We start from the raw sequence: 19,990 nt of genomic DNA, 5'->3' as shown, positions 1-19,990 counted from the left end.
ATCATTAAAACTGTGTTTATACAACCGAGGTTTTCCCCAGACCAAGGATATTGAAAGCAACAACCTATTATTAAAAATGCAAAGATCTTTAACATCCAGCAGTTCCCACATCAGGCTCTGGGTACCAGAACATCCCGATATCCCCATCTCCCAGCAGCTCAGGAACTGCTGCTTCTCCCTGCCCTGTCCCCATCTCTTCTTCCCCTTCTCCTCCTCAAGTCAGGGGCACACACTAGGCTCTGCTCTCCCAGCACAGTTTGTCTCCAGTTGCCAGGAGGGTCACAGTTTCACCTTTTGGACACAAACCTCCACCTCATCGCTTTGTTCTCTCTCTGTACCTGTCTTCCTAAGCTGCCTCGGTTGTATTTCAGCTTTACATTCCCCTTCATTTTCCTTCCGTGTTCCTCAACTACAGTACAAACACTTTCATCACAAATTTGCCCCTCTAGATTCTCATACAACTTTGCTTGTTGTATGACAAGACACCTCCAGAAGTTATATGAAGACCCTAAGCTGCTAATTCAGGCACTTGGCTGAGATCCTGCTAACACCCATCGGCCTCACCTCTTCACTGCTGAGAAACGCCGTGTCCTGGTATGAACAAATATCCCCTGTAGGACACTGATGAGCAGCATCCATGGCACACTTGCAAATATGCCTTTCTTCAGCACGGTGCCTCTCCCAGTCACTGGTACGTTTTGACCAGGATTTACAGTCTGAATTAAATGGGATTTTCTGTGTAAGCTCCTGCAAATTACTTATGTTCTGAAAATTATGAGCTGTGGGAATTAGAAAAGGTAACAACACTACTTAAAATATCACAAGGCTGAGTAATTTTTCAGTGACATACTTTAGTCTCAATGGAGCATTAAATAAAAATTCTGTGCCAGTCAAAGAAGCACAGGGTGACGCACGAGAGCGGTTCTCCTGCAGCTCTTCAAGTTAGAGCAAAGACATCCTACTGAAACCACTCGCTTGTGCATGCGATTTACTCACAGGTTTAAAAAAGAAGTAAGTCTTGGCTTCAGAATATGCATCCTCAAACCCCCTCAACCCAAAGTACGAGCAGGAATAGGCTGTGTAAACATATATAACTTATGAGATTTAAGGTTACAAGTATTGCAAGTTTAAAATCTGTTGCACTAAGTCCTGATCTAAAGCCCTCAATTGAGATTGTCTAAAAATATAAATAAATAAACTGAAGTGTGGCATTCTATCCCAAACCAGGCCCCAAGTCTGTTGTGTCATCCTGTAACCTTGGTCTTTTATTTCTGATCCGTATCACCAGTGACGTTAATAGTGATTTTCCAGCGCACTAAACCTTGAGGATTTGAAGTAGCAATACCAGATCCCTAAGAACACTAAAGGGAACCGCAGCGTCCTACAGATGTGTTCTGCTCTCAGGTGCTGCCTGGTGCTCTACTAAGGCGCCTGAAGCCAGATGGCATGGCCTGCTCTGACACCAAGCTTCCTAGGATTGATTTTAACACTGCAAAACTCTGTTTCAAATGATACGGATGCAACAAGCAAACCACTGTTAACCTAAAGAAATAGTGATGGAAGGTTTTAGACTGCATTTAAAATATTAATCTATACTGTGAAAAAACCACATGGAGAATTCTGTATAATCTGCATAATAAAATGTAATTACAAAATATCTCATACAAAACTGAAGCCGAGAGCACAACTGCCAAGTCTGAGCACCTTTCAGCCTATATACTTAACTGCCAGCATGACCAAATGCACTCCAGAAGTCCTACCTCAGGGGCAGACTTGGCCTTCTTCCCAAAGAACTGTGCCCATCATTGCACTGGAAGTGAATTTTTGAGTGGAAGAGGGGAAAATGGATATGAAGATCATTCGACTATTAACAAGATGAAATATTAATGGCAATTTTAATGCAGAACAGAACAGCAGGTTGCAAAAAAAAAGTTGAATGTTTTAATGCATTTTGAATCATAATGAAGAATAACATATTACATCTAAAAACAAATTAGCAGAATAATAAAAAGTGGTTCCACATAACTTATAATTATTTTTTTTTCTAAAAAGATGGTTTTCACAGATTTAGGCAACAGATAAGATGTTTCACTCCAGATTTGATTGTAAAGTATACACAAAACTTGTGAAAACTGATGTGCATTGCTTAAGAGACGTAAAAGCTTGATTTTGCCCAGCGATCAATTTCCTGTGAAATTCTGCACAACACTGAAACCGCAACTTTCCTCCATTTTATGAAATGTTGGACATTGTTCAACGCTGAAAAACTCTCTCTAGAACATCCAAAGCCATGAAATGTTTTCCTGTGTTTAGTCAAGGCAGTAGCATTCGCTACTACTGCTCAGGGGTGATTTGCTTCAAGGGGAATGAGAGCCTGGGGTTAATCCCCAGTACAGTATATAAGATTAAGCTAAGGGATAGCTCAGTATTTAGCTGATTGAGTATTAGCCTGCTCATAAGAACGTGGCTCTAGCACCTTGTCTGGTTGATTTTTTTTTTTTCAGAAGTAAAAGTGTGTAATCATCCCGTTCGTGGTGCCAGAGGTGTGTCCCCCTGGTGATATAAAAAGCTTGCAGCAATGATTAAACTGCATAGAATCCAGCGGTCCTGTGTTACATATGTATGTTAGAGAAGCTTAAGCTGTCAATTTAGTTTAGCAGGACCAAAACAGTGACCTTCTCCCCTACCTCACATAATTAAAGGTTAGTCATTGCACAGGCCATGCTGGAGAAACCATTTCTACTGGCTGGAAAGAAGTTTCTCTCTTTGTTAAGCAGCATCAACCTGCCTAAAGCTCTCTCCATTACCAACTGAAAGAAAAAGTGAGCCTTTTTTCTTAAAGAATAAAACCTGCAATCCAGTATCAGATGGCCTTACCTAAGAGTTAAAAACACAGAAAAAAAAAAAAAAGTGAAAAACTTCAACACCATACTTTAACCCTTGTTATCAGAAGGCTTAAAACTCTGCAGCTGCTTTCCTCAACCTCACTAGGTTTGGTATTTAAAGATTGCTTCAGTACAATGCTGCATATATCTTGTACCTCAAAAAAAAAAAGCTACGATGACCCGTACTATAAAGATTCTAGACTACTCCCTTAAATACCTTGAGTTTCCTCAATGTTATGCACTCAAAAACCATTACTAGGACCCCAGCTTGCTTGTAACTACTCAGTGATGCATTCACCATCCCCTTCCATCGCACTCCAATGCCTTTACGCGTTAGTGAACAGGCAAACCAGTGAACACATCAGGCTTAATGTCATTACGAACAGCTCTGTACAGGACTCGAGCACAGCTACAGCTTCGTGTAATCCTAAGAATGTGATAAAAAAGTTTCGACTACCTTACTTACGGCAACCCAATACACTCTCTGATTCCCACCGACAGAGTGCTTTCCCTCACCCTTCATCTTATAGTGTGATATGTCAGACAGATAGGGCCAGTATCTCACTCCAGCTAAGAAGTGTCTGTCTGAAGCAGCCTTCCTGTTCTTTTGAAGATGTCAGCTGCCACTTGCATTTACTTACATAATCAGCAGCTGTGGCGTAACACCACATTGCCAGTGCAAAAGAGGCTGAGCACAGTGAGGAGCAAAAACAGAGTAAGATCATTTGGAAGAAAGAAGGGAGACCTGTGTTAATTATCCCCCTTGGAACAGGATAGGGACTGCAGCAGCCCTTGCCACAGCTGAGAACACAAAGGTGACAGATGATGTTTACTTATCATATTGCTCCATTAGCCTTAAGTGTTAATTATCTTAAGGATCACATTTAGTCTGATTGTCTTTCCTCTCGTGTCAGAGATAGTTCTTCAGCCAGAGACCAGAAGTGCTTTTTTCTAGGCTCCAGAGAGATTCAATGCATCTTGACCAACATTCACTTTTGAGGTAGTACTAATTTATTTTGTATTGCTGGCTCAAAAAAAAAAAAAATATCCGGGCAGTGAGCACATTTAAAAGCACGCTCACTGTAGGTATAAGAAAAAAAAAAAAAAAAAAAAAAAAAAGAAAAAACCTATTTCCTTTCTGGGCAGATCACCAAAAAGAAGCAATCCTTCTTACAAAGGTCAGCTCACATTCACTGGTAAAGTCAAACTTTCATACATGGTTTATAACAATAGCTATAAACTAAAGTGCTTCAAAATTTGCTTGAATAGATTTCAGTGATTAGAATCATAATATTCTGGATTTTTGCTAGTGTGAAATGCCATGAGATTTTTAGAATCACTTTATATATAAGAAGGGCAGAATGAACGTTTTTCTTTTTCAAAAGAAAAAGTACAAAAAGCATTCAGAATAAACCTTGCAGCCTATACTTACTACAAGTAGTTTATATTTTCCTTCTCAAATCTACTATTTCTCCAGTAACTGGACTAAAAATGGAGTTGAAGTTGCACTATACTGCAGCACTAAAAAAAAAACTATTCTGATCAGATGCAAACAGGAAAACGTTTACAATCATATACCTAGTGAAATTCACACTTCATTTCAAACTTATAGCCCTGCAGATTCTTTTTAACCCAAGGCAGATATGTAGAGTCATGGAAAAACGTAACAGACTGCTATACATTCTCTACACTTACTACATAAATTTCACATTTATGTCACAAATGTAATGCCCTACTTTTTAACTATCAAACGCTAAATAACTTATGAACATTTATGTGCTCTATGCAACAGTGAACATATTGACCAGTGGATGCCGAAATATAAAAGTTCATACACCAGACGAACTAATTTTAAAAAAATCACATTTTCTGTACAATTCATGCAAACTGTGCACAACGTGGTAACAAGAACAACATTTGCTGAAGTCTCCATTTAAGGAAGAGCTTTTAGAGCAATAGCAGACCAGTATTTGGAGAAGTCTGCGGGAGTGTAGAAGTCCATGGCAACATAAAATGCAAAAATTCTTCCAGCGTTTCATTTTTCTTGTAACAAAGCGGGGATGTTGATGTTCCAGCCAATAGCCTGACGATCAAATCCACATGTGAAGAGGTTACAGATTGGGTGGTCCTCACTCCACGCTGAGCAGCATACCATTCTTCTGTGGCCCTACAACAGTTCGGGACATATCAGTACTGCTTACAACATTTTTGAAAGCCTCTGTGTCAACAACGTAATGTCAAAATAGAAACTTGTTCGTGCTCTCATTACTTTTTTTTGTATTTGAGGTTCCTAAAGACTGCAGTCACTTTCATCTGCAAGGTAAAATCTTTATGACATTGAGACTGCTTAATACCAGCACCGGGTCCATAAAGACAGAAGCCTACAAACAGGTGAGTCAAAACTTGAGGTTTTCACAGTATGTCTGCTATCTAATTGCCACTTTATTTACAAAAGCAAAGTGAATTTTGATTTTAAAACTTTCACTTATAAAAGCAATCTTAAAATAAGGAACTACTTGCTGGCAACTGCTTTCTCATGAACCTGCAAGGTTTAGTGTTGATTTTTTTTTTGTCAGTCATGTTTATAATTCAGAAAGGATAACAGTACAGCAGGAGGAATGTCATACTGGGGAAAAGCAATGCCTTATCTATTGTTCAAGTCCAATAGTAAGAAAAATACCTCAAGGAGGATTCTGACAAACATTCAAGTAAAAAAAAAATCTCCAAAAAAAAAATCTTTCTGTAACGTTGACCTGAATGTAAATATTAATGAAAAATAGAAAGAAGAAGAAAATTCACAATATCAAGACTTAAAAATAGGTAAGCACTAAACAGCTCTTAAAGCCCTTTCCTAAATTCTGTCAACAGCTTCTGCATCCACATACGTGCTTGGTTTCCACAAAGCTGTGAGTGAAACTGGACAGTCAGAAACCCTACCTTTTAGATGGTTAAACATACTACTGCTTATAAAATATTTGAAATATGCTGGAAAACTGATGTCTTTTAAAAAGTATTAAAAGGTCCCTTTGAGTGACATAATCCAATTGATTTCACTTAGCCTAACTTGCTACATTAGCAGTGCTTGCCATGCCAAATAGCACCACAAATGAACAAACTTGGTGGCTACAGAAAGGATGGTTGAGCAGTTGGTATCAAATATCAAGAATTTATTTGCATAAGCACGGGAGAAAAAAAGATTATCACCAAATCATACAAAGTGAGATTTAAAAACTGTGTCCCATTTTTTCCTTTTATGTTTCTTTACAAACAAATTCACCACACAGTAATTGAAAAAAGCCTGAAACCTCAAAGTCAGTCACTTTTCTGACAAGATTCACATCAAGGTGTTAAAACACATTTAAAATGCCCTTAACATTTTGATCCATTTCATACAGAAGGCAGACTTCAGGATCTCTTTCACAAGAAGAAAAGTTATGATGAAATCCGGTTGAAACATCATTTCCAATTCCAAAATACGATTTTACTTATTTGCACTTTGGTCATTTTCAACAACAGTGTTTTTCTATAGACAAGTGTCTTTCAGCATTTCTTCAGCTTTTACACTACAGATACCAAACCCTATTTTGAACTTTGTATGAAAGAGAAGAACAGACATACTTTAAGGCTATAAAAAAATTCAGTTACCTGTCTATTACTGCGAGGGAGGCGTGCTAATCGCACTCCTGACATGTCAAATAACCTAACCTGTCGGTTGTCATGTGGAAGGGCGATGATTCTTTGGCCAACGCACACGTTAATCCTGCACATAAGAGACAAAAGTTGGTTATGCACAAAACAGTCAGCCTGGCAAACAAAACTTGATGGTATAAATTTAAGCTCACGAGAAGTGATATAGCTGAATCTTTCCTGGTTAGTATTCAAAAGTGGAAAAAAAGAAAGTATTAAATCATTAAGATGACTTTTATTGCACCAGATGCTCTAACAGGTTCAACTTCTGCATCCCATATAAAAATCTCAGAAAATCAATACAATACATTTATTGCAAATGAATGTTGACTAAATCTGTATTTTGGAAAACCACTTCAGAACGTGTTCAAAAACTCCTAAATCTCTGTGCACAACTTTAATTATAGTGACTAAAACTAAATTTCTGTTCAGTGAACTAAGAAAATAGTAACTTGAAGATCTGCTTACCTATTGACTGCTGAATCTGTACGGATGGTTGCAATAGGGGACCTCATGTTTTTCAAATCCCAAACTTTTACAGTACGGTCATCACTACCAGAAACAACATTGTCTCCCACGGTGAAAACTGCAGATGTCACAGTGCTGAACAAACAGGAGTAAAAATGAAAAAAGGTCAAGCTCTGAAGTCTGTATTTAAACAAGCTGCTGATTTAGAGTTCTACTTCCTGCTCCTATGTTTCCATTAAAAAATACAGCTTGCCTTTGCCCCAGCCCAAACCAAAATAACCTGAAATACAGAACTTGATGTGGGTATCTCAGAATAAAGTAATCTTTATTTATTCTAAAGGGCTTGACTGGACAACATGCTAAGAAAAGGAGCCCACCACTGCAGAGTCAATTTGGAGGCACCTCTCATATTCCATTTATCCTAATAGGACTGGGCACGTTTACCTCATGAAGCTTTAATTCACTTTTCAATTTCTATGTCAACATTCACTATACTGAACATCAGACACCCAAAACTGAATCAGTAGTACACAACAAAATTCTTCCTCTCAAGCGTCTTGAGACCGCTAACTCAAGTTATTGTATTTTCAATTCAAAAACTTCTGTAGAACTACCGCCGGCATTTGTTATTCACACTGCAGACACAGAGGAGAGGTGAAATACCCGACCTGAGATGTAACCAATACTATTTTGTGCACAGACCTAAACACGTTACTACACACACACACAGCTTTCAGAACAACTCTACTAGGAGCGACTAGATCAGTCTAACAATTTCCAATTCTGATTCCAATTCCTATTCAACAATAGCTGAAGTCTGGTAGTCCAGTAAGAAAAATGGCAAGTAGTAATAATATCAAGAAGCATGACCAGCCAATTCTTCAAATTTGACCTATTATGGCTTCAAATGCACAAGTTCAACCAGAGAAGGACTCTCAAGAATATTTATACCAACTGGAAGCACAAAATATTACTTTCAGAAAATGGTTTTTATTTTATATACACTTAGGTATGTATTAAATATATATTTATGTTATTAAATATTAGTCACATATACAAATTATTTTATTTTAGAATTTTATCTCATGAGTTCTTTTATTTACATCTTTTACCTATGGTTTCATATTGTACTGTACTAGTAGTACTCAATATTTAATCGAAAATAGTAGTACAATGTGAATTCTCAACTCAAAACCAGTTATTTTCTGCTCACAGTGTATTAAGAAAGCATATAATCTCTCCCTAAAATCATTAGGAAAGGCTTCTCAACTCTGTTTCTGCAGATTTGATTTAATGACCTATCTTGTAACTTGGGTCATGCACATCAATTTCTTAGAATTTAGTAATTTTAATTTAGGTTGTCAGTTGTTACTGTCACTTTGGTTGTTCTGCAGAAATTTGAATTCATGTCCTACCCAAGCTGCTGATTGAGATTAGCACTAGCCAGGTCACAATGGACCAGTTTATGCAAGCCTCTTAATTTAAATTGACACCAAATTAAGTTTTAATTAGGATGAAGGTCCACTTTATTCATGACACCAAGTTTCCTAATGCATTATTAGAGTGCAGCTAAGCTATCAGGGAGATGATTATAATAACAGGCCTTTGCCTAATCTTCTGGACTCATGAACCAAAAGTCAAGAAGTTAAAAGATACATGAAGGCCACAACCGAGGAGTCTTTCAATAAGCACCTTCGCATTTGGGAAGAAAATTCATCCACACGATCAAGTTACTGCAGACTAGAGTTGGTGTGTTCTTAGCACAGAAGCTGCCTTCCACCTGCCTGACTTCCACACGACTTAGTAATTTCTGCATTTCTTTCCCCAAATTCTTGAACACAAGCTGCAAAATACCTCACAGTAAAATGTTTCAGACTTCCACTGCGCTCCATACTGGTGTAACACATTTGAAATAGTGTTTAGCAGTTTAAAATTGACTATTAAATCACTTTGCACACACATTGAGACCACCTTGTACGTGACAGCAAGAGGAATTCAAGTCATAGAAAGATTCCAGGTGAGTGAAAAGGCAGCATTTTAGTATTCTGCTACCAACACACAGATATGCTCTGTTTTCCCATCATACATTTTGTTCCAATTATCATCGTAATATGTTCCCAAACTGTCTTTAAATAACCCTCCAATTTTGGATGCTTTTTTCACAACTTTAAACAGTTTTCCAGCTTCTTTGATCTCGTATTGGTTCTCCTTTATCACTTATCACTGTCAAACATAGTTAAGTCTTTGTGACCACATAAAGTCTCTCTTTCTTAGATTTATCATCTTTCAAATGAAAACATTCAAGCCTTTGCCATGCAAACAGAACGCCAGCTCTAGGTTCACTCAGCTCTTTCTGTTCCTGTCAAAAGAAAAAGATTTCCAAAATAAACCAAAATCCTTTTCTGTACTACTTTCAGTTTAACTACTCGTTCAGGTATTACTGGGCGCATCAGGAAGAAGTTTGTAAAATAGAAGTGCAATGAAGTTCTCCTGTAGCTCTCCGTGATGACTGGGTAAAGGGTAGAAAGGCAAAAGGGAAGTTGCCATGCTGTTTTCCATGATGTCCTTAAAGGCATTTAGTAGTCTTCATCCTCTGGCTCCCATCCCAAAACTTCACTGGAAGGCACTGCAGACTGAGATACGCACTATTTACATGCACATGTGACTACAATAGCCTTTTTCATAAGGAGCTCTGAATTCAAAGGCTAGATATAAAAGAACTTTTTATTGCAAAAAAGCAACACTGAGAAAACCCACTTCCTGAGAAGCAAGCAAAGCAAAGTCTGTGTGGGAAGAAAGAAGTTGGCAGAGCAGCCAACATCCCCATAACCTATCAAAAGTATTGCCTCCCTAATCCCACCCACATCGCAAAATTAAAAGGCTTCTTTCTGCATTTTCAGATATGGGCAATAAATCTATTTAGTTGTTTGTGAATGCTTTAAGCTTTACTACAGTAGATGGAGAGAATCTACTGCTTTTACTTTCGTCAATACCAGTCTTCAATCTGTTCCAACCCAACTTAAATTGTGGTTAACGTCCCCTTGGCAAAATTAATAAAAAGTGTCAACAAAAGATCATCAAACCCCATGTTAATGGAATGCTAGAAGACATTAGGTTTTTAATAACTCAAGAAGATGACAGGTATTATAGGACGTTAAAAAAAAAAAAAAAAAGCTGGCAAAGAAGCAGCAGTCTTATGACACTTCAAACCATGGGTCCCACAGGGAGTTTGGTGTGCTACGACCATTCTCCAGAAAAGCTTCAGCCTCCGCCAAACCCCAGCAAAACTCATTTATCTTGTCGTAGGGAGCAGCCGAGCGTGTACTTCCAGCTGACAGCGTGGCACTTCCTCACCACACACCGCTGCCTGGCCTCGAACATTCTGCTCCCTCCGTGGGTCTCAATCAACAGAAATACTGTAGTGCTAGCACTCCTCATTAGGCCGAACAGCTGTCTCCCCAGTCACACTGAGACACAGAACTGTTTTGCATAACAATCTGCTGAAATTTCACACACAGGGAAAAAAAAAATGATGTGGAAAATGTTGGACCGTGAAATGCTGATGCAGAACACTCACTGGCAACGCACCAAAAAAGAAAGTTAACACTGCTGTTTCCATTTTGATTTGCAACCTATGCTGGGATTTGCTGTTGAGTACTTGGAGAGGACTTGTTTTCCTGGCAGTGGGAAGGCAGCTACTAAAAAGCACTAACCGGCATGTGGGCCGACGTTCTGGAGAAAATGAACTAAAATAGAGTTTTTGGATAAAAACACTCAATGTACATGAAATCATAGTTAAACAACAAAACTGGAGTGTTCCAACTCATGTTTCATATCCAAAGTGGTACAATTTAGGAATGAAACCTAAAGAAAGGTATTTGGGGCAGCCCTTCCTGTACACAGGAGTTTACCTTCTGTTAGGGGAACTAAGTATATCCTCACACAGAGCACCCCACAGCCTGTGGGGAAGCCTGGACACAGACCCAAAGCCTCCGGATAAGGACAACAGTGCCCTAGCCATAAGAGTACCACGTAAAGAGCACCCAATACCTCCACATCTGACCGTGCACTCAGGTTTTAGAAGTGGTAAAGGAACTTAATTCCAAGAGCAGCTACACACACAACTCCCCAAGTCTGTTTCTGGGTTTATCTCCAAATAACAGCAGAGCTTCTTCCTCCCACTTGAGAAACACTAAAAACAAACCACGAAAGAATTAACACAAAAACGGTGGAAATTCAGAGACAACTTCACACTGAAGTCATTTCTAGCGCTTAAATCAACAATGCCTATTTCAAAGATACGAGTTTCACGACATTCAGAGAAAACAACCCGTGTCTCTTTTTCTCTGTCTTAACAAAACGATACAGGATTGAAAACCAATTGCTAGCTTTTATGAGAATTACTCAATGGCAAGTCAGCAAATTAGTTAAGGTACAGATGTCTTTAAAATCAATTCCATTACCTTTATGATGGGATAAAAAAGGTTCATTTATCCCTGCAGTCTTGCTGCATGTGTTAGGTAAGCTTTAAAACAACAAAACCCTATGAAGTGTTTTCAATTGAATAGGATATAAAGAAAAGGCCTTTGGCTACGCTGTTTGGTGGGTCATTTGAAAAAAAAAATCATAGTACTTTCTAGAGCATGCATTCACAAATGGAATTAAGATTCTCTCCATCTACTGTGGTAAAGCTTAAAGCATTCACAAACAACTAAATAGATTTATTGCCCATATCTTTTTTTTTTTTTTTTGAAGTGACTGACAAAAGCTGCAATGGCTAACCTTGAGTACAGTCAAACTCTGTATGTTATATATCCCATTCCCCAAAATAAAACACATGGTGGATCTTTTTATTATTATTTTAAAAATTATTAGCTAAAGGGTTTTAATTTTAAACAGTTACTCTCTCAGCTTAAATAGATATTCACTTTTTTATATTTACTAAGTAAAAGCAGTTTTCTCTGCAAGAAAATTAGTCAATGACAAATTAAAAAACAAAAAGAAAACAAAATTATCCAAGAGTATTATCTTTTAAACTGTTTTTTCATCACTTCAGCAACTCCATGACGATGCAGTAACTCTCTATTTGTCAAAATATTCAAATACTGACATACATACAACTAGCATTTATGGAATGACACATTTTCCAGAATTTCAAGGGCAACTGCAGTATGTCTCTATTTCCAAGTGCATACGACTGGTTATATAGCAGAGAACTTGCTAAGATAAGATCAGTTACTTGGAGCTCTTACTATTATATCCTACAGCAAAGCCTCCTTGTAAGTGACTTTCTCTGTGACGCTACATACATTCCTTTTATAGGAAGAAACAACTAAACTTTGTCAAGTTTTGACTATTCTCTCAAAATAAAGATAGCAAAAAATATTTCAAAAAACAGAGAGTCTAAATGTCATTTCAAAAAAAAAAAAAATCTTTCTGATATCAACTCCACAGCATCACAATTTAATGTCTTCCCTCTTAGTCTGATGATACAATGTTTACAAGAAAAAAGCTAAGTTGAATACCACTGATTACTGGGGCTGACAAACCCAGTCATGTTACCTTTTTACACACATGGTAGCGATACCCTAAATAAAGCTCCTAATATTTTGGAGGAGATGGAACAAGATCGATACAGTAAGAGAAGAATCATCAAATTAATCCGTCAGGCTTGGGCAGAAAAACAACAGATTTCACAGACAAATTTTGCACTTCCTACAGAAGCTGAGTTGAGACCCACACACGGGGAATGCCAAAGGCATTCCTTGATTAGGAACAGCAGAAAAATAGAAGACAGAGTAAAGCATCACCGATGGCATTAATAGCTGAGGAAAGACCAGGATTATCTCAAGAAGACCCAGTACCTGAAACTGGTTGAATTTCACGGACAGCATCCAACAAGGTATTCCCCCTTCACCCACATCACCTTGTCTTTCAAAGGCAAGCAAGACGCATAGCAGGTATGAGAATTAGATCTTGCCAAATAAAGGATCTGGGAAAGTCTGCTGACCTTGGCAAACTCAAGTGTCCATGAAACTAAAACAATTATTCGTTTCTTAATACTGAATGCCATTTTGACATCAATTCCACGGTCATTAAATGTCAGAATTCAACCCAGCATCCTAATCAGTCACTAATCAAGTATTTTCACATTTTTAATTCAGATTTTACAGCAAAAAATAGGAGTTAGAAGATGAAAAGTTGAAGAAAGTGAGACATATTTGCCTCATTTCACAGTTCCCACAACAAAGCACAACTCACCATCCAGCTGTATATTCAGAGACATACATCCAGCAAATGTACTGGGGCTTTCCACACATCTCCTATAGCCACACAATTGGAGCGAGAGTCAAAGGCATATGCAGTAATCTAAAAATGCTACAAGCCACTCCATTCTGCTCTTCAGCAGCAATAACACAAGATCCACTTTGAGCAATTTTTCTCTGAGTTTGCCCACAAATACATAAGATCCAACAACTAACACATTCATCTTGATGCACTGGCTCAAACTAGCAACCAAGATTTGAGTCTGAGAACTCAAATTTTGCTATTTTTTCAGCCTAGGTCAAAAGCACCTGCTCAGATGATGTTTTTGAAGGCAGAAACGTGCTTATTGCCATGACAAGTTGGTGCCTAACGAGGCACTGAACAATCAAGAAGCATTAACAAAGGGCATTGAACCAAGAGCTACCCAAAGCTGCTTTTGAAGACAGTATTTTATACCTTGAAGGTGTAAATCTAGAAAGATCTCACCACATGTAGAATACCTGAAGAGACAGAAGAATACTGACATTCTCTAGCTCTTTCAGATTATTGCATATTCCTTCTCTTTTCACCGTGTGACTGCCGATGACAACAGTGGAAAGCTCCAGTTCACCTGCTGTATGCAACCTCCGAACCTCAGAGGCTGAGCCTCTGCTGCTGATGGGAAGTAGTCAATGAATTCCTTGCTCTGCTTCTGGGTGCAGCTTTTGCTTTACCTGTTAAACTGTCTTAATCTCAACCCTGGAATTTTGCCACTTCTACCCTTCCAGTTCTCTCCCCCATCCCAGTGCAGGGGAGTGAGCCGGGAGCTCCGTGGTGCTCAGCTTCCTGCTGGGGCTAAACCACTTGAGTGCCAAGCATAGAGGCTTTAACTCAGGAAACCAGCTCAATTAACTTGCAAGAGGTCAATGTCTGGATGATACTGCATCCTTTTCCCAGGGCTCTATTAGGCATCTCATGGAAGAATGTAATTGGAAATTAACAGTACTAGGAATATAAATTCCCTGTGTTGCACGCAGAAAAATCAGACAGAATAGTAGTGATACAAACTGGAGGTATACCAGCTATAATAAAAAGGCAAGATAAAATCCTATTGCCAGAAATTACAGCTAAACAAACTCAGACTACAAAGGCACAAAAAGTTTAACAGGGAGGCTAAACAAATGTTGGAACTAGCAACTTACAGAATGTACCAAGGACTAAGTTGAAATCTTTATTAGTGAAGAACCTAATTTAAAATTGGACAATTCTTCTGAAATTACCTCTTAATTAAAAATAGGTGTCAATGTAAGAAGCCCTAGACAGATGTGATGATCACAACAGGTTCCTTCTGGCCTTACTGGACAACGTTTTATTTTCTTACAGCAGAACCGTGACAGTAGTAAGAAATACCCCACTTCTAATAAAGCAAACAGTTACATGCTCCGGACACCAAAATAACAGGTGATTTGTTAGTCAAATAGACTCATCTCTGGTATACATACACCTGTTTTGAAAGAGTATCACTGGATCACACAAGGTAAGGCACAGTAATTGCTTTTTGTTTTTGGAAGCCAAGTTATAAAATCCTACTTTGTCTGTAACAGTCTCAGCCTGTTACATTGCAGTTTATTTTTAAAATATAAAGTGCCATTTTGACTAAATCTTAAATCATTATGGCTAATAAAAAAGGAATTCAAAATTACACATAATCCACCTACGCCTTTAGTACGCAAACAGACACAAAGCGTAATATGGCACTGAACAGAAAATGTAGTTTCTGAGCAGGTTTAAAGTCTTGACTTTCTCCCTCACATTCCCAAAACTAAAAGTTGCTTTTGGAATCAGGAATCATATGTCTGATAGCAAAGTTTTAAGAGGCAGAAGTGCTATGCCACCCTCTGAGTTCAGAGTCTGGCACCTAAGAGCCTCTTTTTTTGTGAGATTTTTTTTCTTTGACAGCTCTGAGCTGGGGCTGCAGGCACCCAGGCTGGCGGCCACCAGCAGAGCTGTGGTGCTGTGGTGCCATCTGCTGGGCGCTCCGGTGCTTCTGCTCCTGGCTCTGCTGCACCAAGGCCGTGCCACCAAGTACTAAAATATTTAGGAAAAACTGCTTTTACTCTCCCAGCAGAAGTTTTACTGCATTCAAGAAAGAACTAAGTGCTATGAAGTATCAGATATGGCAAAAAAGAACAGAACTTCAATACTGAACCATACATTATTAGGCTTCGATGATGGTTTGGAACAAAAAGGCAGTAACAATGCTGACTGTAGGTGAAAATAAAAACAGTTTTCACAGAAACTCATACCTGTCCTCCTTCAAACGTCACACAGTAGTATTCAATTTCCAAAACAGCAGCCAGAGCTCATGATATATTATATGTATACGGTAAAACTAAATAAAACTTACAATTAAAGGTGATTTTAAGTATGAAAATTAATTTTTACAGACCATAAGACCTCCACAGGTCCCTTCTAACCTTAACTATTCTGTAATTTGGTGATTTATTTCACACTGAATATCACAACAAGCAGAGACGACCTGTTTGATCAACTGCAGTAATACCCCTAAACTACTAACGCAAAAAAAAAAAAAAAAGTCTTATAAAATAGGGAAATTAACTTAGTACCTCAAAGAGTACATGAACATCTTTGCTCGGATTAGCAACTGAGGACATTTATACTTTTAGAACTTGTAAAAAAAAAGTTTGTTTTGTATTGTGAAGTAAGTGTCACTTACTCTGTGTGGCCCTGAAAGACATTCACAGAATGGATAGAAGGATCTCTGAAATCCCACAGACGGAAAGTTGTATCACGGGATGATGTCACCACAAGACGCTGGGTGGGATGCGTACAACAATGCGTTAGCTCTTGGTCATGCCCTACAAGCACAGATGAGAACATGTAAGGTAATGAAAATAAGACTTTTCATTTCCACATATGCTTGGAATGAAATGCTGGTGATTTTTTTAAACAAGCAGTAAAACAATAATCATCATTGTTCCAAACTTACATTTTACTGTTGCTGTAAAAGTTTAAAACTATACATATAAGCAAAAAAAAAATTACCACTCATTTCACATGATTATTAAGTAGCCACAGATTATTGCTACTTAATATGCCATGAAGACAACAAAAACATCTTGCAAGAACTGAAACGTGGCTACATTCACTTTACAAACAACTGCTTCTTAGGCCGCGTATCACATGCTTGAAACAACACAAATTCATGCTCACAGGACTTACAAGCCACTGCGACACTGAGCAGCAGCGTAAGTCCTGCACACGCTCACACCACACTCCAGCAACACAACTTAAGTATCCCAATGTTTCAATATCTAAAAGTAATCCCACATATAAAAACAAACCACCAATTTTATCTTCATGTGAGTGAAGAAATACCTGTAAGAGAATGGACTAGTTCAGAAGTCTCTACATCGTACAGATTTGCTGTCCTATCCCACGAAGCTGTCACAGCTTGTTTTCCCCCCACAAGCCAGTCGGCTGCTATGACCACTCCTTGATGGCTTTTGAGCGAAGTTAACGGGGCTCTGATAGTGGGACAGTCACTAGAACCATCTCCGTCTCCATCAGGTTCATCCTTATCTGAGAATTCAAATTCATCTTCTCCAGACACTTGCTATAAAATGCAATAGGAAAAAGAATAAAAATAAATGGGAAGGAATGTCTCAAAGTTACATTTTACTGTGTAAATGCATCCAAACCCCCTTTAATGTGAACGTGGGTAGCTTAATTTCCTAGAACCTAGCTTACTCAGGTATCTACTATAAAAATCTTAATTGAAGGGATAAGACAGGTGAGTTAAATGCATTTTTAATAGCTTCTTCATTTTCAAATCTCTCCTGAACTGTTTAGCTCTGAATATCTGTCCACCTTACTGTCTGGCAAATCTTTTCTGTAAATCCTCTCACTCTATTACCCTGAGTTTCATTCCCATGCATGTATCAGGGAACTTTCTTACCTTTAATTTAAAAAAAAAAAAATCAGAATTATTTTTTTAACCTTTGGGAAGACAATCATTTACAGTAATATTTTTATCCATTAGAACTGAAATCCTGACATCAGGATTTGTCTGTTGCTCCTTACATCAGAACTGCATGCTGACACAAATAAAAACTTTTCCGCTAAGGTGAAAGCAACCATCTCTGAACCCTACCTCACTTATGCAAGCCAAACCCACTTCTCCTTCACCATATTCAGATGAGAAAAAGTCACATTTGTACCGATCAACTCAGCTGAATCAAACATTTGCCATTCAGAAATCTACCTACATCTCTCATACAGCCATCTCCTGCCCCTACGCAGCTTTCTGAGAAGCTCACGCTATGAACTACATTTTACATTTGTCTTCACAATTTAGTAAGGGTGACTTGAAGTCAGCACTTGACAGTCTACAGTAAATGTTGCTCCCAGGCTTTTATTCAGTCAGAAAATGTCAGTTAGTATGACGATAATGGCAAAGGTCAAAGAGAAATCAGATTTAGATATACAATTAAATAAATGCCAAAAATACAAACTTTTACCATCAGTTCTCAATTCACAGCAATACAGCTAATGCAGATACCTCGGTAAGGTAAGGTACAAGAACTTCACTAGTTTAACTTAACTTCATTATTACTTATGATTGCACTAGTTACAAAAACATACTTGCCACCTCATTTACTTATATGTTTATCACCTTCAAAAAAAAAGTCAAAGTACTTGCAGTTTCATAGTCTATTCTGCACTTCTATTCTGATCTTCAAAAACACAAATCTTTTTTTAAAGATGCTGAAATATATCCGTTCAACTAAAACCTTAAACCCCGCCTTTTCCAATCCTGAAATCATGCAATTTTTAAATTATGTATAAATTTAATGTTCACAACACCCATATCTGATGAAATCGCTTTGCAATTAGTTGAGTTGCACTAAGTTGATTGCTTACGCTGCAGTCTGCAGTTGGCTGAGGTGCAGGCAACTGTACTATGTATCTCCAGATGTGAGCTGTCTGGTCTCCAGATGCTGCAGAGGGAAGAAGAAAGCACATAGAAATGGACGGGAAGGAGAGAGGGAGAGACTGACTAAATACGAGTATTTCCATTAAAAAATAAAACAAGCTTTAATGTTACATATTTGGCAATAACGTCTGTGTGGCATCTTTTTTTTAACAGACACCACTGTAACTTTTTTGGTAAGCAAGTTTCAATGAAATGGCCCCTGGCTTCAATACAGATATGAATATAATTAATCACGCAAAATGTAAGTATCTACCAAATTCATTCTTCTTACAGAGAAATATCTATTAAATACTACAAATCAGAACACTACTATCACTGCTGTTCTAGTATGTTACATTTGAAGAAGTTATTTAATACATCAGCAAGAGCCATCTTTCATTTGCTATTTACCAAAATGCTAGGGTTCCTCTTCATTCAGTGACTTCTTCTATTACATGTTTCGAGCACATTTTTAATGAGAAAACCAAAACAGCAAGAGTGAAGCTATTCTGCCTCTGCCTTAAACAACTCAGCTTAACTAGCAGCAGTTCACAGCTCAGCAGGTATCGTTTGATTTTAGATCTAACCTGTTTTTCCAAAAAACTTATCCATTACTAAACAAGATTCTCTTTGTTATGGACAAAACAAACATGCTTCTAATTCTCAGGGGGTACAGTGTTGAGTGCGCTACATTGAGAAGAAAAACAGGCTGTTATGTGCGTGCACAGACTTGGAATGCAATATGTACGTGAAAACATTTGGAGAAATTTCTTTGTAATAGACCAAGTAAGACAGGTAAAATAAAGTTCATCAGCCTTACATGCTTTTGGGTGTCAGTATTCTGGATGACGAAGGGGGGTGTTTTTCTCACTTGTTCCTCCCACCTTTTTTTTTTTTTTCATTTAAAGTAGCCAGGTCAATCAAGTGACAGATTTTCAATGGAAACATTTTGCAGAAACGCCTCTCAGAAAAACAGAAGTCTCACTATGGCTAGCTTTTTGCTTTGTATTTCGTTTTTGGTTTATTTGTTTTTATAAGTCAGTTTACATAACAATATTATTTATGGTACTGCAACACTAACTACAGTTAGCATATGAAAACAGGAAAATCCAATTAGCCGAACTTAAATCACCATTAGCCTAGCTAGAAATCATACCTACCTTCTTTTAAGGTAGCCACTGCTGAAGCAGAAAGCAGCAGCATTTTAATTTCTAACCTCAATAGTAATTATCTTCATTTTACAGTGAGTTACCCAAAAGCCAAAAATCGAATCCAGATCTCTTTCATCCCAAGGGTAGTACCCTAATTGCTTGACCATACGAAACACAGCACGAACCACATTAAACAATTTTCAAACCCAAAGCTTAATGACAATATTGTCAGTCCTGAAAACATCGTTACACTACCATCCATATTTTCTTTTTTTTTTTTTTTTTTTTTTTTTTCCTGCACATTCAGTATCAACCTTTTCATTCACTTCTGGAAATATAATGCAATCCCAAAGGGGTTAAGATGTATCATTCCAAAGGTCTGTTTTGGAGCAGGTAAGCACAAATGACAGTATGATACGATAAACAGACAGAAAGATCTAACTGATTTCTTACACATTCAAATATCAAGATTATTCTATCAGCAATGATACTGACAGAGTGGTGAGAGGGGAAGACAGTAGCAAATGATGAAGTTATTTTTCCAGCACGATTAAAAT

General features: G+C 37.9%; 1 protein-coding gene across 3 annotated transcripts in view; it reads right to left on the bottom strand.

Moving 5' to 3' along the window:
• Positions 1-1,878: 1,878 nt before the first annotated feature.
• Positions 1,879-19,990, bottom strand: part of WDR37 (WD repeat domain 37) — a 40,631-nt gene continuing 22,519 nt past the window's right edge. For all 3 annotated transcript variants that reach the window (XM_035316476.1, XM_035316478.1, XM_035316477.1), the window contains 6 exons: positions 18,231-18,307; positions 16,686-16,923; positions 16,024-16,165; positions 7,041-7,175; positions 6,531-6,645; positions 1,879-5,052 (listed from right to left, as the gene is read on the bottom strand). In XM_035316476.1, the coding sequence (XP_035172367.1) occupies positions 4,921-5,052; positions 6,531-6,645; positions 7,041-7,175; positions 16,024-16,165; positions 16,686-16,923; positions 18,231-18,307 (839 nt within the window). In that variant the 3' untranslated portion in view covers positions 1,879-4,920. The remainder of the gene's footprint in view (positions 5,053-6,530; positions 6,646-7,040; positions 7,176-16,023; positions 16,166-16,685; positions 16,924-18,230; positions 18,308-19,990) is intronic.

Source organism: Oxyura jamaicensis, chromosome 2 (genome assembly GCF_011077185.1).
Source record: "Oxyura jamaicensis isolate SHBP4307 breed ruddy duck chromosome 2, BPBGC_Ojam_1.0, whole genome shotgun sequence".
NCBI classification, from domain to species: domain Eukaryota; kingdom Metazoa; phylum Chordata; class Aves; order Anseriformes; family Anatidae; genus Oxyura; species Oxyura jamaicensis.
The sequence above is the reverse complement of the archived record's forward strand: the minus strand, read 5'-3'. Positions and strand labels throughout refer to the sequence as shown.